Source organism: Pseudoliparis swirei, chromosome 7, assembly GCF_029220125.1.
Source record: "Pseudoliparis swirei isolate HS2019 ecotype Mariana Trench chromosome 7, NWPU_hadal_v1, whole genome shotgun sequence".
In the NCBI taxonomy this organism is placed as follows: Eukaryota; Metazoa; Chordata; class Actinopteri; order Perciformes; family Liparidae; genus Pseudoliparis; species Pseudoliparis swirei.
This window is the reverse complement of record NC_079394.1, coordinates 7,033,057-7,048,900: the sequence shown is the minus strand read 5'-3', so window position 1 is coordinate 7,048,900 and position 15,844 is coordinate 7,033,057. Positions and strand designations below refer to the sequence as shown.

General features: G+C 43.7%; 1 protein-coding gene across 5 annotated transcripts in view; it reads right to left on the bottom strand.

Annotated features, from left to right (window-relative positions):
- Window positions 1-3,544: 3,544 nt before the first annotated feature.
- The window catches only part of mvb12bb (multivesicular body subunit 12Bb), a 31,979-nt gene continuing 19,679 nt past the window's right edge, over window positions 3,545-15,844 (bottom strand). For 2 of the 5 annotated variants that reach the window (XM_056418177.1, XM_056418178.1), the window contains exons 8-10: window positions 8,136-8,191; window positions 7,621-7,680; window positions 3,570-3,923 (exon numbers count right to left, since the gene is read on the bottom strand). In XM_056418177.1, the coding sequence (XP_056274152.1) occupies window positions 3,828-3,923; window positions 7,621-7,680; window positions 8,136-8,191 (212 nt within the window). In that variant the 3' untranslated portion in view covers window positions 3,570-3,827. Of the gene's footprint in view, window positions 3,924-7,620; window positions 7,681-8,135; window positions 8,192-15,844 lie in introns of all 5 variants that reach the window. The other 3 variants (XM_056418180.1, XM_056418181.1, XM_056418179.1) reach the window with 2 other exon arrangements.

Genomic DNA, 15,844 nt, shown 5'->3' with positions numbered 1-15,844 from the left:
CAAAGTCCCCTTTTTCGTTTTGGCTCGACGTCCCCTGCACATTAATTAAAACGTATTATCCTGTTGTGTTGATGCCCAGCTAACTGGTAAATTAGGGGTGTGCTGATCACTTCCCATTTGTTTACAACCGCTTCACACGTATGTGAACAGTGGCAGCGGCCCCCCTTCATCTGTCCAGCCTGGTCTCTGTCCAAAGGGAGAGTTAATTGTCCCCCAGGTTGTGGAGAGACCTGGACGGTGTATTGGGCCTTTGATCTGACTTGAAAGGAGTTAATTGATTTCTGTGTTACGGGCAGACTTAGACGGATGAAGAAAGAAAAAAAAGAGATGCTTGCTGGTCATTTCACAACATGTGGAGGAATATCTGAGGGAGAAAGAGAGAGCAAAGGAGAGAGGGAGGGAGGGGATGAAGAGAGAGATCACCTCACACCCGACTCCATCCTTGCTCAATTACGATAATTTGACTCACATGGGCAGGCTGCTGTGGCGGAGCGCGAGGGGAGGAGGGCCGCTGTGTGGGGGAGAGGGGATCCCTGCACGGGGAGATCACTCATCTTACCTCGAGCTGAGGTACAGAGAGACAGATTTGCTGTGAGGCTCCCCTCGGAGTGCAGCCCGGGGGCTTGTTAGGGTGGCAGCTATGGAGAAGACCACACGGCCAACCTCACGCTTTACGTCTCTCTGGGGCACTCCACCGTGCGATGACGTCATCATGGCATGAAGACGCCAGACTGCCGGAGTTAACCGGTAAATGGCAGAGAACGTGTTTCCACTCGCTACAACTCGTGTGTCTCGGTTTCTTAGAATAATACTTTTTTCTAACAAACCTTTTCCTGTTTTAAGGTCATGGGAAGTTCAGCTCGTCCCAGCATGCACTGGGCTGAAGGAGTCGCGTTCGGAAACACTTCTCCTCCGTTTCCTGTTTTTTCTTGTTATGAAAATAGGAATAACGTGAACATTCGGCGTTACGTCTTCCGCCGGTGTGATTTGCTCCATCACCTGCCTGTGAGTGTTCACCGTGGGTCCAGGCCTGGTCTGCTTTGACAGGTTTCCTGCCTTCACTCCTTCACCTCTCTCCGTCTCTGGTCACCCCTGCTCAGGGGGAAACGGGGCTGTCAGAGGGAGAGTGGCAGGCTAAGCCTGTCTTAACACAGCACCTCAAACCACCTCATAAATACAGGCTTCCTTTTCCAATTTCGAAGCGGCCCATCCACCTCTGTCTACATGCTTACACACTGCTCCATGTCATGCGCCGGGGTGTGAGTTTAAAAATGACCACGGGACATCTGGCCCACTGACAGAGGGTGGGGCTTTGATCTGTTGCTCTGCAGTGCAACACGACTTCAGCGGCGAGGAGCGTAGAGCGGGGCCTGGTAGGTTAGAGATAGGGAGTTACAAAGATGCCTTCAAACACATTGGCCCTATGGGAAATGCGTAGACACACAACAGCCCTTCACTCCTCCTTTAGCCTTCCGACTGCTACACGGCTTACAGATGCAAAAATGTTGTTTCCATTTTAATTTTAGAATGCGGTCTCTGAAAATCATTATTATTTTCCATATCATAAAGTGAAGTGAAAGGAAAAGTAAAACCATGTGAGGCGGCTTTTTGATGGGTGACGCTGGGCAGGGCTCATGAGGGAGTTGTGGTCCTGAAAGCTGCGTGCCCATCTGGAGCGTTCGGCTGCAGCGCTTCTCATGCCAAGAACACAGAACCGGGGATTAGCTTCATCTAAACAGCCACATCTGACCTGCAGCGCTCACGCCACACTCGACCTGCTGAGAACAGCGACGCCCCGAATGCTGCTCACACCGACACTGAGCACCATACGAAGATCTGGGCTGGCTAAAATATATTGTTTTTTGTAATAGTCAACACTCGTGAAATATTTAAAGATGAAATTTTTTTTTTTAAACACACACACACATATATATATATATACACATACATACATACATATACATATATATATACACACATACACACATACATATATACATGTATATATATACATATATATATATATATATATATATATATATATATACATATATACACATATTTATATATATATATATATATAAAGAGTATATACCTTCCATTATGATTTAATTGGACTGATAGAAACTACATTTGTATTTATTTAACTTTAACAGGAATCAACTTTCTTGGGAACTATTTTTAGCTGTGGGTTCGGTGCCACTGCATTTACAGCAGCGTGCTGGTGGAACGGACTCAAAACAAACGAATGAACATTTCACCAGGAGCAACGGGACGGCTCATTTACTTTAATAGTTTCTGGACAACAAGAGCTCCGTGGTGCAGAGCAATAAGCTACTGTATCAAGCTACGCAGATAATGCTAGTTAGTACGATTCTCCATAGTTGGTCATGGTCTTTTCAGGGGGTTTTTATAATAAGAAAAATATAGAATATTAATACATTTCCTGTCAGCTGTGCATCTCTTAAATTTCGACATCACCTGAAATGGCATTATACATAATCTGCTATGAATTACATCCAGTCTAAACACTGGGAGAGCTTGAAATGGATTTGTTGGTTGGTATACTAGTAACATTATTAGTTCAGTTATTCTCATGTGTATCAATAGAGAGTAATAGTGGAACATTGAGAGTTTTGCTTGTACAACATGTGTGTGCATCTGGGTACATGTGGCATACTGTGTGTGTGTGTGCATTCCAGGCACAGCAGGGAGGAGGAGGGCTGTCACTGGGCTCTAGGGCTTCACCGACATGAGTGTCACCTTCATGAAGGAGCGTGAAAGCCGTTTCCTCTGCGGAGGATTCTTCAGACCGTCGCTCGGGTTTCAGCAGCAGAACCGAGGAGTTAACGCAAACGCTCGTGGGTTCTTGTCATCTGCTGTACGCTTCATCAATCACCTGCGAATACCAACATCCAGGAAAACAATTTCTGCATTGTTAGCAGAATCAATAAGTTCACAAAGTCTAATTCACGACGGCGACATTAATCCATTAAGAGTTTCTGATAGTAATTACACCTGCAAAAATGTGCAAATGGATTCCGACAACTTAATTCGATGCAAGTGACAGATAGTGAGACGATAGTGACGTTTTGGTATCCAAGTGTACATTTTTCTTCTGAACAAAAATAATATTCACTTTCAGAATTAAATATTTTGTTGTGCTTTGGAGTTTTAGAAAAATGTAAAAAACATTCCCCATAGAGCTGTAGATAGAGCGAGACATTGAACACACACGAATAGGATATTCACAGAGCTGAAGCGTGTCCTCTCCTCCTCCTAAAGACCTGACTCAGGAGAGGAGTCACTGCTGACGTGGGTGGGCGTCTGTGGCGAGAGGCTCCTGCGTTTCAAAGCTGCTCGCTGGTGCCGCTCATGATGAACTTTGTGATGGATAGATGCTTCTGCTGGAAAATGAACATCAGCGGTGCCCGTCTGCGTGTGATGAGGCTGCTTCTCGGTGCCCCTTTGTCCTCCCTGGCTGCTACTCACTGTCAGCACGGCCCGACACTGATGAGCACAATGTGAGTCACAGCAAACAGACTTTTATCAATTCATCCGTTTCAGGATATTAATTAACTTGGTTTATTTTGGGCAGGGCATTTATTGTGATATTATCGGAGCAAGATAACACATAACAAACTTTTAGAAAAGTCAGGATTAATAAGTTGAACATCTTCTAAAACTTAATGTGCACAGTTGTACATTATCACAAAATACATGAGCTATTGAATCATCGTTTAAATTCTTTATCCGTCTTAAATTACACAATTTACAATTATGGTGCATCCCGACCATTTTCTTAATTTCAATACTACATTATTTCACTAGTAATCCATCTGTAGGGTTTCAGTCTGTCGGGTGTGGCTGCTGGGGGGAGGTCGCACAGCAATGCTTAGCTCTGTGGTGAAGTTGTAGTAAAACTGCAGAAGGATGAGGGGGAAAAAAACAGTACATGTTAAACAAAATATTTGTTTTCAATAAAAGCAAGACAAAATCATAATTGACCTGCCTCATCTTAATGATTAATATGAACGAAATTAACAAAAAACATTCATAAAATGCTTCTAAAATTAAACTGAGAACCACCACAATAATTTAAGTAACTTTCTGCATTTTATTATCTGATATTAAGTTGAACTAAGTTGAACACATGCATTGATTGAATGTTATTCCTCTACTCTGAAACTACAGGCCTACAATTACTCCTACAGTAAGATTGAGAATATCAACAAACACTGCCCCCTGCTGGCGGGGCATGGATATGACACATGGACAACGTGTTGGGCGTAAAGGCAGCAAACTGAGTCATTTTTGCCGTTACATTGATTGTATACATAATAATTCTAACTACTTACATTATATATATATATAAAATAAAATAAAAACGTTGATAACAGACTTTCAGATTTTGGTGTCAGAATTCTGTTTCCCTTGGAGGCCACACCATTCTAGGATCAAAGGAAACGCCAGATGGCTTTTGGCCTCGATACAGACCTGCAAGCCATAACGTAACAGATCCACTTCAATAATTATTTCTTTGTTAGGGTTATTATAACGTTCAGCGTTCCTACTATCAGTTACATTCACAGCAAAGTCTGGCCTCAAGTTACCTCACAGGGATGTCTGAGTTTAACTGGGAGAGGCATACAGATGTGAACGAGGAAGGAAAGAGAGCATCAGCTGAATTACTGGAATCGGTATCAGAAGGGAAGAAGTTGGATCGACATTCCCCAAAAACGTCTGGGATATATAACTTAATACAATCCAAACTTAATACAATCCAGTTTTACAAAACCGATTATATTAATTAATTTCTACAAAATCGATTGTAATAATCCATATATTTAATAAATGATCAAAAGAAAGAAAGTTTCTAAGTAAGGTAAATATAGCAATTGCAAAACTTTCAATAATTAAAAGCGTGTCTGATTGGACGACGGTCAAAATGGTCACACAATAAACCCCACATGATGGTTTTGTGTTGGGAGTAGTTTTGTGACAACGTGGTGCTCACTTCCCCAAGTTGGACACTTGTATTACTGCAGAACAGCACTAGGTGATGCTGTATGATCACTGAAATAAGTTTCAGAAGCCACGGCGCTCAGACCGGGTTCTCGATCAGCACACCACCTTCCCTGATTCTCATCTACTTGAGGGGAAGCTGCAAGTTTCCCAGAACCTGTCACACATTACAAGCCTGTTAGTTGTGAAGAAATTCAGCCCCCCACCACAAAAATTCAGCCTCAACATCTGGCACAGTAAATAAATAATCCAGTGTGTGTGTGTGTGTGTGTGTGGATGATGGATGGGGGAATGGGGTGTTATCAGGGAGAGCATGTATCAATGTCTGCCAGTTTTATACACAGGCTGACAGGACAGTGACACACTAGAACATGGGCGGCAGTCACCCAGACGAGCAGAGCTTCATTTCCTGTCCCTGCTCCACTGCCAAAAATATGTGACATGTTGTCTTCATTAATTCCACCTCTATTTGGAGCTCTCCCTCTCACAATACCCCCTGTACACCACTGTCCCTCCATATATGCACATGGCAACCCACACACACACACACACGCTGATAACTCCCTACAAACACTGGAAGCCCATCATACATAGGTGCTAATGAAAATCTTGTCATGTGTGCATATCCAGCCTAGCATACTCCCTCTGAAATATCATTAGCCAGCCGCCAACAGCATTTTTCAGCAGAGCAAACTACATAAAGATGTCACTTTAAATCGCGTACTAATTAACACTTAAAAAGACACAAATTAGATATGCGTGGCTAAAAGCAATTATAATATCCGCAAGTTTTGTGAGTCATTTGGGAAATGAAAAGAATGCCTAATTGCTGGAACCAACATCATCCGAGACATGGCTTAAGTGATGCCTGTTAGGAAATGGCCTTATCTACAACTGTGGCTGTGATTACAACAGTTTTCCTCAATTACATGTGCATATGTATAATTCTTGATATTACATCTCTTTCAGGAATCTATATTTTTTTTAAATGGGTTTAGAAAGAGGCAATTAGGTGTCTGTGCTGAAAGCGCCTCCGGTTTCTGAAGAGGGTTTAAAGAAAGCTCCACAGCGAGGCACAGACAGTGACCTCTTCTGGACGACACAAGAAGGAAGTGCTCGGCAATATTCGGAAAGATGTTTCTCAAAAGAGCTTTTCTGAAATTCTATACGGTTACTTTTATTTCTGTTTTCACGTGACCAAGAATGAGCTGCTACCTCTGCAAAGGCCTGAGTGCAGAAACATGGCGGTCATTAGATGTGTAGTGAAACATTGATGGGGGGAAAACAAGCAAAACTAGACAAAGAAAAGAAAAATAAACACAATATCTCAGACAGGCATCACTTTCTAAAGAAACACCTCCGCTGTCCACCGTGTTTGCGAGAGTATCACCGACTATGTCTCCCTCCTTGTTCCGCAGATATCAGTGTGGGATAATAATAACAGGAGAGAAGTAAAAATAACACAATGGTGAGGGATGTTTCCACTTGGAAACTAATTATCAAGCTAAGCTGTGACTTCATCCTCATCAGCCCGGCCCCACCATTAATCTTGTGCTGTCGTCCACTTCACTAAATCCTGTGTGTTACACTACCTCACATTTACTTCATCAGCTCCAGCGCGGCTGTAATTAATGATTCCTCATGTCCCTTCCCTTCCCCAGCTCAGCTCACCATGTGTCCTCCTGCTAATCACACTCTCTAAGAAGGAGAGGAGAGGAGGAAGGAAAAACAGAAAGAAGACAAGAGCATATAGGATGAGCAGCCAGCCTGTCTCCACCCTGGAAACCGCACGCGTACACATGCACGCCATGAATACCTTCGCTGACAATGAGCTTCATTCAGATGACCATATGACAAGATGGCGACTCTGTGTGATTTGGAAAGTATGTGACAGAAGACAGAGGCAGAGTGCAGAACAGACACCCGGTTTGATGAGGGAGTGTTTGCTCTGTAACACATCTCAAACCCAACAGCACCTGTTCTTTTACAGTGGTCTGTCACTTCCTGGCAGTTCTGATACTAAGATACCGTGCTAATGAGAGAGAAGGGGGGTTGTCACTCTCTTTAAAGCACACACACACACACACACACACACACACACCAACCAACTCTTCCTTTCTCTTGCTCACACAAACACATGGGCTGCACACAGATGATTGTACTCCTGCGAATGCCTGCAGGCGACAGTGTTTCATCAGAAATGGGGAGGACTTTGTCGCGCTTTTATTTGCTCAGCGTGATCTCTTAACTTTCTTTGGCCACTGAAGATGAAGTTGATTGGAAACTTGAAAAGCAAAAAAAACGTGCAGAATCTGACCGGAAAGGGCTCCCGGAGATCGACAGCGCCGTGCGCGGGGCGAGATTGAGCTGTTGGAGACGAGAATTGGGGAATAAAAGTCAAGTGTTTTGGAACAGAAGACGGCGCTTTGAAGAGAGAATGGCTGCCTAGCGTGGCCATGCTTTTATTCAATCGGGGTTTAGTGGAGCCAACAGGGCCTCGCTGTCTCAGACACTTAATTACAACCCCAAGACCGTTTGCTTTGCATTCTGGGCCAGCGGCGTCAGTGGCAGCCGAGCGTTGCAGCCTCTACTCACTTCCTCCTCGATCTCTGCCAGGGATTTGATCGTAATGCCCATTAAATTGACTTGCTGCATCTGAAATCAAAAGCAGGGAGAGGAGGAGGGAGAGGACGAAGAAGAAGAAGAAGAAACAACACACACAAGAAACATGGCGGTTAGGCTCATGGCTAAGTAAGCATGCTTAAAATCTTTAATCCTCTCCCTCTCGGTGTCAATACAACGGGGCTGTAGTGACAACCGCTGCCAGCCCGCCAAATGGACTGCATTGAGCCAGCTCCGCCTGGCTGCACACATTCATCACTCAGTCCGGGAGAAAGGAAAGGAGAGCAAAGGAAAGAAGAAGAAAGTAGAGGAGAGGAGGAAGAACTAATGTCTGCGTACTGTGAAAAAGGACCAAATATCATGACAATAATGTGGCGCTGACTCGTTGCAGGACAAGGAGCTGGACAGTAACTTTCACGACCACTCGTATCATCTGTAATCAAGCGATCATTTTGCATTTTGTCCCAAGTTTGTGAAAGAAGTTTTACCTCTTTGGGGTTTTCATAAAACTTCTCAGGGATCACAAAGGGCACGTCGTCCAGAGCTGCAAAGAAGTAAGAAGAAAAAAACAAAGTTTAAGGTTGAGAAACATACATTACTCCCAGATTCTGAGCATTTCCACAAGATAAGCGTGGGTTCATAAAACAGCAAAGCTATCAACATCCCCCCCCCGACACCTCCCCTCCTTCTGTCTATGGAGAGAGACGATGAAAGGCTTTTTTTATCCTGCGCTGTGTGTTTGAGCACCTCCACAGCAATTTCTCAACCCTCTTCCAGTTTAATTACACTTGATTATTCCCGATTCCGTCTCGTCTGAGAGATGTTCACCTCGGAAACAAAGACGCGCTCACACAAGGCACGGCAGAAGCGGAAAGAAGAGAAACAAAACATTCGCCCGATATCAAATTTGCATGAAAATAAGCCACACTGTTCAGCCGGGCAAAAAGTGGATTGAAATGAGGACTTGCCAAGAGCGTGCGGGTATAATTAGCATTTGACCAAACAAACGAGCTTCAACAGAGCTATAATTAAGCAGGCCTGTAATTAAGTGTATGCCCTTTATCATAATGATCGTGGTTAAAATGGTGTGATGGCTGCCAGTTGATTATTAATGGTGTAACCCCGTACTGCATGCATCCTGCACTGGAATCAAGGTGTCACGACTGTCAGGCTAGAGAGCAGCTCTTTGTTTATAAAATACATTAGTGACCAAATTAACACAGGGTGACAAGGGACACAAAGCCTCTCGTTTGCAGACTGAAGGGGAAACTGCAGCTGCTCGGCTTCATGAGAAAACTCCCAAATCCGGAGACACGAAACTTTCTGCCGTTGGCTTCGACGGGAGCCCCCCCAAACATCACGAGGCCGAGCTTCCAACTGGTGTCCTTTTACCCACAGTCCATCAGGCCCCTGGCACAGGAAGGGGAACTCGTAAATGGGAGCCGGAGCTGTTCGTGAGTCATCGTTTTGGAGCGGACACTCCTCTTGGCCTTTCCTGTTCGCAGCAATACACTAAAGTCTGAAACTCAAAAGTATAGCTCACTTTGACACTTATGTGACTGGCTTTGCTCTCCTGGTTATTACACAGAGCCACGGTTTGGCCCTTTCCACACGAGTTTGATATTTGTAATCAAAGCATGACCTTCACACTCGTGACCACAGGGAAGCGTATTTAGTTTCTTGGCTTCCAATCACCTCCCTCTGTAGGATTGCAGCGCCAGTCATAACAAGAGTCCAGAGCCGCGCTCAGGGAGGCGGTGCTTGGGCACAGCGTTGCTTTCTTGAAGCCAAATGATACAGACCGTAACCATAGCAATGCTAGCAGGATAATGATACGCAGGTTAAATGTGCACGACGTTGTCCTTTGACATTTTATCTGGCCACTGTGGCTCCGTGGTGAGCAGGGTCGTCCTTCAATCAAAGGGTCGGCGGTTCGATCCCCGGCTCCGGTATCTCATGCCGATGTGTCCTTGAGCAAAACACTTCACCCTAAACATGCTCCTGTAGCTGTGTCGACAGTTTGTGAATGTTAGTTAGCCCTGAGGTGCAGGTGGAACCGTAGCTCCTCCCATCAGGGTGTGAATGATGTCATGTCGTGTTAAAGTGCATCGAGTGGCCGGAGTACACGTCCATCTCCAAATAACCAGCACCACACATTACAAATACTAAAAAATTAACCAAAGTATTACAATCATTTTAATTTTGAACCTGATGATGAAGACCTAGATGGACATTTAAGGGACCCCCAAAGTTATTACCATTCATCCGGAAGGGGACATTAGTGTCTGTACCACATAGGAATCCATTAGTTGCTGAAATATTACCCTCAAAACGACGCATATGAACCTCGTGGTGGCTCTCGAGGCAAAGCCGTGGGGTCCCCAACATCATTAGGATTGTGTCTGGGAACCATCGTCTGTACAAAATGATATGATAATCCAAAAGCTGTTGAGGTATTTAAATATAGGTCAAACTGACCATCCCTAGACTTGCATGGCTCAAAAAGTGCAAGGATCCTCCCTGTCCACTCCCCCTGCAGAGCCTCTGGATATGTGGAGCAGCAAACACACCAAGGCAACTGGGTGGGTCCAATGACGAGTTTTAGCTCATAAAACCAAGTGAACAAACATGCACTGCTGCGTCGCTGGGAGCACCATCGCAGGCCGAGGCAGGGAGAATACATTTGAATCAATAGCCAGCAATGGGAAGCCGAGATTGTAGCTGCTGATGGATCTGCGCGGCGCGGACAGATGAACGCAGAGCTGAAGGCCACAGAGTTTCTTTATTGCTCAAGGATTACATTTAAAACCAGATCGCACTTTGTATTCCACCACCATCTATACTGGAGAGGCTATCTTACATCCAGATAAATGGAGACGCGTGGGAGACGACTTGGTGGTAAGAAATGGATACCGCAGAGAAACCCGAAGGTGCAAAGGGCAAAAATAATGTAAATCCAATCTTCTGACCAGGAATCCCACGATGAAGCATGTTCTCGCTGCTCAAATGGCCAGGCCACAGTCCATTAACTCATGATTGTATCGCAGTGTGGGGAATTGGGTAGTTATTTGGCTTTTGGAGTGTGTGAGTGCAGTCAATATGAAAACATCTGGCAGGAATTTTGGTACAATGACTATCACGATGATGATGATGATGGTGGTGGTGGTGGTGAGCGCAGAGGTGGCGTTAAGTAAGGAGGACCCTGTGGCTTGAGTGATCGTAGTGTAAAGAACGGAGTCAGCACAGGCCCCGTGTGGATCATTGCCTTATTAATGACTCCGTCAGGTGCGATGAGCAATGGCTGCATTGTCATCTGCAGCCTCTGGGCACAGATGAATGGCTGTTTCAGGGCAGGAAGGGCTCCCTCGTACGCTGGGCTGAGCACTAATCCCTCACGCTTCCATTGTTGGATGCACTGTCACCCCGGACTTCAGCAGCGCCATACATTGCATTTCCAGGGTTCTAACAGACATGGCCGTAAACACACACACACACACACACGCACGCACACGCATAAACCACACCGAGTTGCGCGCCGACACTGACGGATCGGAAAAATATGCGCGGGTGATCGAGCGTACCCCATATTACCTGAACCGCAACTCGAGAGTAACACTTTAGGAATGTTGATGAACTTTTATTTTACACTTCACTAATTCAGCAGAATTGCATTGATCTCTGTCTCGTACGATTACTCGGGTTGAATCCGTCTCACACCTGAATTAAGTGAGAAAGTCACAGTCAGGGCAATAATCTGCAAGTGCGAATGAGCATCGACTCCAGTGTTTTACCCACGGTTGAGCCGATTTCCATTGTTTAGCACCGTAAAATGTTACGATATAATAAGAGAAGCCGCTCAAATACGAGTTCGAGCTTTACCTGGATCCTGCTGTGTTTTTCATATTCCTTTTCTCTTTGTGTAGCCGGGCTAGACATTGCAATGCTTTTCCTGTCGGTGTGACTCTCAATTTGAGGCGGATTCTTTATGCAGACCATGGAAATGCTATTCTAGTGGCAGACCCGCTCTCTGTCACCTCTGCAGATAATGGTGAGTAGATGAACAGAGAGCTGGAGGAGGACCCCCTCTGCCCACTCACAGCCCTTAGCCCCTCTCTGACATGAGAAATAGTGCCCAGGCCTGACAGCATCTCGGAGACATATTGTAGTTTATTTTGTCGCCCGGGCATGCCATCTGTGCCATTCCAATAGAGGGTGTGTGTTCAGGCTGCTGCTGCAAGAGAGGGCGCGAGGCTCCGGGTCCCTCAGTAGCTCTGCAGCCACGGCAGGTCATTAGTCAAATTGCCTAATGAGAGAGAATACAAATGGCCCCCTACCCTGACAGGAGGAATTTTGGAGGTGTCAGAGCTCCTGACCCGTGCCATGAGAACAGATGATAGCGAGTTGCTATTTTCAGATTCTTTTAATGACTACGGCTCGATGAATCCCATTCTTTTTCTTTTATCTTTTTCAAGGCCTCCAGTCAGACGAGTGAAACGAAATTTCAATGTATTAAAAATGTCACTTGCAAAAGTGGGAGCGTAATTATTAAATTATTTAAGTGTTTAGTGAGGATTTAATTAACATTCTAAAATGTGTTCAACATTGATACTAAAAAAAAAGACCACGTACAGAAATGATTTTGAGGGTTTTTGAATATTTGTTGTTATTTGTTCCGGCCGGCTGCGTTGCAGCTTGTTTTCCAGTTTTGTGCTGTGTACACGCTGCTGTTGCAATTCTCCTGACAGCAAGTCAGTTAGTTTGTACTAAAATATTCATTTAATCTCATCCTAATGTAAACCAATCTAAAAGTTTCTAATGCTAAGAGTGGTATGCGAGTCATTCAGCTTTCTGGAGAGAAACTGTGGAGAGGAAACAGAAGAGCGGCACCGAGGGAGCGGAAAGAAGATCATTTTACACAAGCTTTCCCTCCATCCACTTTTATGAATATCTTTGTAAAGTAACGGTGCAAAATATTAACGTGTTGATGAAGTTTGATGAAATGTCATTAAATTACCATTAAACATATCGCAAAAAAAATAACTGTAGAAAATGAAATACCAAAACAAATTTTTCAAAACTTAAAAAACAAGACAAACAAAATCAAAAGACTCAAATGCCATCTCAGCCACGTTGAAATTAAGCTTCTCTTTTTTGTTGTTCATACCAAAGGGATGCAAAATGGCGAGCTTATGTAGAATGACCCACTTATTTTTCCATTTGTGACAAGCAGTCCTTGAAATCTGGTTGTGGGTAGGGAGCCAGGAGGCAGCCCAGCCGAGCGCTGGTCCATCAGTCTTCCAGAAAGTGGGCAGAGCCAGCAACACCTACGGTGAGTTGGCCATAAACACCGCTGCATCACACACAATGCTGTACAGAGGTGTGTGTATTAGTGATGACTTCTCCAATATGGGCACAGTATATGTCGTACTGTGCCCATATATGCATATACGTGTATATGTATGTGTCTATATATATATATATATAGTGTATGTGTATATATATGTATATATATATATATGTGTGTGTGTATATGTATATATGTATGCATATATATATCTATATATGTATGCATATATATACATATATATATGCATATATATATACATATATATATATATATGCATAGCATATATACATACACACACATACATATACACATATATATATATACATACACACACACATATATATATATACATATATATATACATAAATATATATGCATACATACATATATATATGCATACATATATACATATACACATACATACACACACATACATATACACATATATATATATATATACACACACAATATATGTATATATACACACATACATATACACACATATATATATATATATATACATACACACATATATATATATATATATATGTGAGAGCTAATTTAAGTACAACAAGTCATCAGTAGTCTGGTATAATCACTAAACGTGTATTAACAGTTCCTAAACGCAGTCCGTGCTGGAGTAGCACTGGGAGAGCCTTTCTCGCTGGCTCGGTATTGAAAGCTCTCATGAAATTAAATGGACAATCAGACTTTAATCAGCAGCACGGTGTCTTTTAAGACATCGCCATGGCACTGGCATTGATCCCCAGCTGTGGCTGCCGGAAAATGTGCAGCAGAATGTGTGTATAAATGGGGTACGCCTCTCTGGACAAGTGTAAAAGCTGGCAGAGGGCTGACAGTAAATTGCAAGTGCCGGATGGGACACAGCAGAAGGCACAATTACACAAATCCCCTCTTAATTAGCGGTTCTGTGGGCAAACTAACCCGTAATGATGCGAGGGATGTGGCGAGCCCCGGAAATCCTAACAAGAAACACTCGCCAGCACTGGAGACCGGGTCATATGGCCCCGGTTCCCCTCAAGTAGCGACTGACTTGTGATCTGTTTTGATCAGTGCAGCTGCAGGAGACGATCCCCGCGTCGCCCTGCTCCCCGCCACCCCGAGCCCTCGCTGAGCTGCTTGCCCTCTGGACTGTGGGTAAAGCAGCAGGCGCTGTGTGCTGGTGGTGGCATTATTAAGTTCTCCATGCTCACAGTACCAGGCAATGTAAAGTGGCATCTCACACGGTGAGTAATGAACTGTGCCAGAGTGGACGCAGGAGGGATGACAGCCAAAGAGGCCTCCTTGGCAGCCACTAACCTGGGCATCCACCGATTTATCATCCCCTACAACCAATCCACCAATGCCGCGCTGCCATTTGTCATTAATTATGCTAATAAGGACACCATTACTCTCCAGACAAAACAGGCAACTGTTACTAGTATAATGCATTTACAGTTTGATACATATGCGTCTGCTTATTAGTTTGACTGTGTGTAGATTAGTGAACTCTGATGAAAGATGTATTCCAATGCTTAAATACAACTGTGCACTTTGCAAAGAAGTGAAAGTACCACTACAGAGGGGCACAATACTTTTATGTACACACTAATTGACTATTATGAAATGACAAAGTAATGGTTTCATAATCATGCACTATTCCTCACACCAGAGCATAAAAACGGCTCCATGTATATGTGAAGAACTTTTTCACGGCAGACCTCACGGCTTTAAGCAAACCAGTCTGAGCAGAACTATTTAATAGAGCTTCTGGGAGCCCCAGATGCCCTTTTCCAAAACGACTTCATTCCCAGAATCTCATTGTGCTTTCTAAATCACACCACAGTATGTATTAGAAGATCATTAATTACAAACTTAACAAGTCAGCAGAGCCATTAAAAGATCTTTAAGGCACATTTGACCATAAATCTCCTTAAACTATATTTAATGACTGGATTTTTGTGAAATATTTTTTATCAAGTTCTAATTAGATGTGTGATAACAAACCCTGCTGTACATGGGGCAAACGAGGGAGCCGTGACAGGCCCATCCATTGAGGCTGTCCACGTCTGGACACTGAAACTAATGGAGCACTGCTGCTATCTCAGGGATGGATAGAAAGCAATGAGGGATGAGACTCCAGAGTCCAGTCTGGCCTGCAAATGCAATGCCCATTTAAAGTCTCCTATTTGACTGCAATAAAGGTCCAGAAATCCTGAGGGCTTCGAGGATCTAGTCAAAAATTCCATTACGATTCCTTCAGGGTTGATCACCAAATACTTAATGGTACCATCACACTGAGATCGATCATGTTTCCAGAATAACCTGGATGGTCCAATCAGATTCTTTTATTCAGTAGGATGAACTGAACAGGATTTACTTATAAGGATGTTTAACTTGTTAAAATCCCAAACTGCTGTTCAAGGGAGACAAACATCCACATAAAAAAAAAACGTTGATAGTTTAACCTTAGTTTGGCTCTGGTCGCAGTGTAAATGTGATTTCCTCACAAATTAGACTTTTGGGCTTTTTCAAACCTTTGCAGGCCTGAGACAACTTGAATTTAGACAACTTTATATTTAGTTTTGGATCCTTAGAAATACACGCACAAATCCAATAATCACAGCTGTTTGTCTGTCCAATTTATTCCATGATTGAATATTTTCTTTGCAAGGAAACAAAGCTTTTGATAAAATCAGAAAACAATGACGAGTCTTTTTAGTTTAGTTTTTTGTTCTTTTTTTAGTTCTGACTGACTTGCACTCAAAGACACGGACCGACACTGAGTCTCATCAAATCTCCTGCCTTCTTAACCCTTGTGTTGCCTAAGGGTAATTTTGACCCGAATCA